The sequence below is a fragment of the Arachis ipaensis genome, chromosome B10, assembly GCF_000816755.2.
Source record: "Arachis ipaensis cultivar K30076 chromosome B10, Araip1.1, whole genome shotgun sequence".
In the NCBI taxonomy this organism is placed as follows: Eukaryota; Viridiplantae; Streptophyta; class Magnoliopsida; order Fabales; family Fabaceae; genus Arachis; species Arachis ipaensis.
The window spans coordinates 130,246,677-130,249,819 of NC_029794.2; the positions used below are offsets into that span (position 1 = coordinate 130,246,677).

The window sequence follows — 3,143 nt, forward strand, 5'->3', positions numbered from 1 at the left end:
CTCTAAATCAAACACAATCACAAAAAGCATTGGCGAGGAGTACATGCTTGAAAGATTCCTATTTGCTACAGATCCAAACCCAAATGTGATGCACATTTCATAACATAAAAGCAATAACTATCTCTTATTCATATAGCAGCTAAAAATGAATAATGTCTTGCTAAATATAACGAATTAATTACATTCTAATATACATAAATGTCAAAAGGATAATATAAAACAGCTCTTATTTGCATTACACAATCAAGAAGCAAATTAAACTCCATTATTCACATTAACAATGAAATAAATAACTATATTACTACACTCCCACGGTAACCACATATGATACAACTTCAGGTGCAGTCGAATTCAATATCACTGCACCATTCTGTGCAACATCTGTTTCAGATTTCAGCTCCATGTTATTATTTACATCTTGGTTTTGGCATTCTTCACTGCTTCCTTTGGTACCTTTGATTTCCCGAGACTGCACCTTGCTTTGTGTTCTTGTGATTGCTTTCTTTGAGATCACTTCTTTGTTAGTGTGACCCTTTCCCTTTGACTTGTTTGAATTTGAATCATTCTGTTGCTGCTGCTTCTCTTTCACTTTGGATTTTTCTTCTTCTGAGTTGTTGTTCTTCATAGTAGACTCTTTGTTCCTTCCAAGCTTCGGCGATCTTGGCCGTGTTGTTGGAATCTAATTCGCACACCAAATATAAACTCATAAGTAAGAGGATTCTCTAGAAAGAGTTAGAATCTAGAAGAAATGGTGATAAATTGTGTCATGAAACTCTTGAGTTTTACCAAATATAAAAGTTTAAGTTGATCACTTTTGGTTTTACCAAAGATCAAACTCTGGAGTTTTTGGACATAAAACTTTAATACCATATCATGAATACAGTCATCCCAAAAGTTTAAGCTGATAGGAGAAAGTAACATTAATAGTTATAACTCTTAACATTGGTTAACATCTAACCTTCTTGAGTTCAACTTTTGGAGGTGGTTCCTTATAGAAGATTGGCATTGGAGTGGCTTTGAATACCATGGTCTTCCTCAATTGCTTGATCTCTGCCTCTTGATTCTCCTTTGATTTTGCTTGCTGATTAGTCTTCTCTGCTTCCTTTGCTTGAATCTTCTCCTCTAACTTGGTGAAAAACTAAGCAAGAAAGACAAAGTTTAGTGATTCAGTATCTGGCAGTTAGTTATGATAATGGTAACAACATCATATCAATAAGGTTAAAGCAAGAACCTCCTTTCGCTTTTCGGCTCTTTCTTCTAATCTGAAGGAAAATCCAGAACCACTGGTCTTCTGACTAGGAGTAGCACTTCTGATAAACAATTACATGAACAAGAATGAGAAATTCAAGAACAAACATGACATAAAGTTTTCTCATTTCTCATGGTAATAGAGTACTACAACACATACGAAGTTGTGGAATGAGAATCATCATCCTCTTTGTTTGGTTTTGGTGTTTTCTCCGGATTTGAAATCTCATCAACGGGTCTGCAATAAAGTTAAAGAAAAGGAGTAATAGTCAATTAGTCTAATCTGTATAGTAATTAATGCAAAGCAATCTCATGAATAATTTTCATAATGTAAAGATTACAGTGCTGCCTCAGTTGTATGGTTCTTCTTGCTAACTGGAATAGTCCTTCCAAACTGTTATACAGAAAACAGAACGATGCAAGATCATGAAAATGAACAATTAAAGAAGGAAATCATGTTGGAAAGAAAAGAAGAAAAAGAAACTACCACAGAGGTTTTTGAATTAGGCATGGATGCCAATGAGGCCCTCCGGTTAGTTTTCGGCTTTTCGTCCTTCGCTTTAATTCCATGTTTTGGTTTTGTCCTAGTGTTTGAGGGATATCCATCAAAGCTTTTGAGCATGCCTTCTTCGCGGCCGAGTTTGGCTTTGGCCGGGAAAGAAAGGCTCTGAGAAAGGGTTGGCCTTTGTTTCTGAGAGATTGAAGTTGGAAGCTTCTTCAAGATTGGTTTATCCTTGGAAGATTTTTTGTTCTTGGAACCAACACTAGCTCTTCCACCACTTGCTTCCTTAGTATGTTTTGAAGCTTTACTTGCAGAACAAGTTATAGAGGCCTCAACAGCATCATTAGAATTGGGGCAATCTGATTCTGCTTCTATGGTTTTGGATAATTCATTTCCAACTTGGTTCTTTGTATTCTCCTTATTAGTTGTCATCCCAATTATGCGTTTCTCTATCTCCACAGCAACACCGTTTTCAGATTCCATTGAAGTAGTTGAAGGATGACCAACTGTTAATCTAAAATGTAAAAATAGTTTACATTACACTATAAGAATCAAGGCATTAAATGGAACTGTAGACACACTATGCTATTGCAATTCAACAAAATCTCAGAATTCAGAAATACAAGTTTAAGGATAACTTTCTCAGAACACCCCTACATATTATATTCACAATAATTTCAACTATAATGTAAATTCTTTAGCATCTGAATTAAGAAATACTGCAGCTGTTTTCATGAAAAGATCTAGCAGAAATCTGATAGGAATGTGAGGTATAAAAGGCTGGTTGATCTAATGTTTAAAAGCTCACATAATTGAATAAAAACAAGCATTCGATGGATCAAATCAGAACATAATACAAGACAAAATGTAACAAGAAGAAGAAAGTAATGATGAATATTGTAGAATACATACATTGGTGAATGGGGATTAGTAGAGAGAAGAGAGTAGAATATGATGATGCGGTTTGGTTCAAGAGCAAGAGAGGAAGTGGTTTGGTTTTGTGAACGAAGAGAAGAGAGAGAATGGATTTGTGTAATGAAGTGAAAGTGAAGTGGAACAGACACACAGGTTCAAGTGAGTGAGACATAATAATATGTAATTTAATTTAATTATTAGCTTAAGACGAAATGAATATTATACCCCTCCCCTATAGAATATGTCCTTTACTTTCCTCTGGTTTAACTGTCATTTCTCAGCCTCAAATAAGTTGGTGAATTAAATAATCAATCATTCCATCCATTAATTCATTGATTGCTCTTATGGGTTTCTGAAACCAACTTTCTACAGGAGTGCGTTACTGGCAGCAGGCACCCTAAAGGCCTAATCATAAAATTGAGTGAAGATTACTGAACAATAATCATCCCCGGGGAGTCGGGGACTAGGGATGAACGCA

At 35.4% G+C, this 3,143-nt stretch overlaps 1 protein-coding gene across 2 annotated transcripts; it reads right to left on the minus strand.

The window, feature by feature from the left end:
* LOC107623911 (protein WVD2-like 4) lies at nucleotides 141–2,857 on the minus strand. 2 transcript variants are annotated; one of them, XM_016326312.2, is made up of 7 exons: nucleotides 2,663–2,857; nucleotides 1,736–2,264; nucleotides 1,590–1,642; nucleotides 1,409–1,486; nucleotides 1,232–1,310; nucleotides 959–1,138; nucleotides 141–679 (listed from the first exon to the last, which is right to left on the minus strand). In XM_016326312.2, exons 2-7 carry the CDS (start codon nucleotides 2,231–2,233, stop codon nucleotides 302–304), a joined length of 1,266 nt encoding a protein of 421 aa, XP_016181798.1. In that variant the 5' UTR covers nucleotides 2,234–2,264; nucleotides 2,663–2,857; the 3' UTR covers nucleotides 141–301. The 2 variants fall into 2 exon arrangements, with proteins under 2 accessions (XP_016181798.1, XP_020969129.1); XM_021113470.1 differs by having other exon boundaries at nucleotides 1,736–2,256; nucleotides 2,663–2,852.

Bases quoted from the DNA above. Each gene is read 5' to 3' on its own strand.
- LOC107623911 (XM_021113470.1), bottom strand. From the start codon at position 2,837: ATGTCTCACTCACTTGAACCTGTGTGTCTGTTCCACTTCACTTTCACT. The intron at 1,643-1,735 runs GTAGTTTCTTTT...TCTGTATAACAG, and splicing joins CTAATTCAAAAACCTCTGTG to TTTGGAAGGACTATTCCAGT. The intron at 1,311-1,408 runs GTATGTGTTGTA...ATTGTTTATCAG, and splicing joins GATTCTCATTCCACAACTTC to AAGTGCTACTCCTAGTCAGA.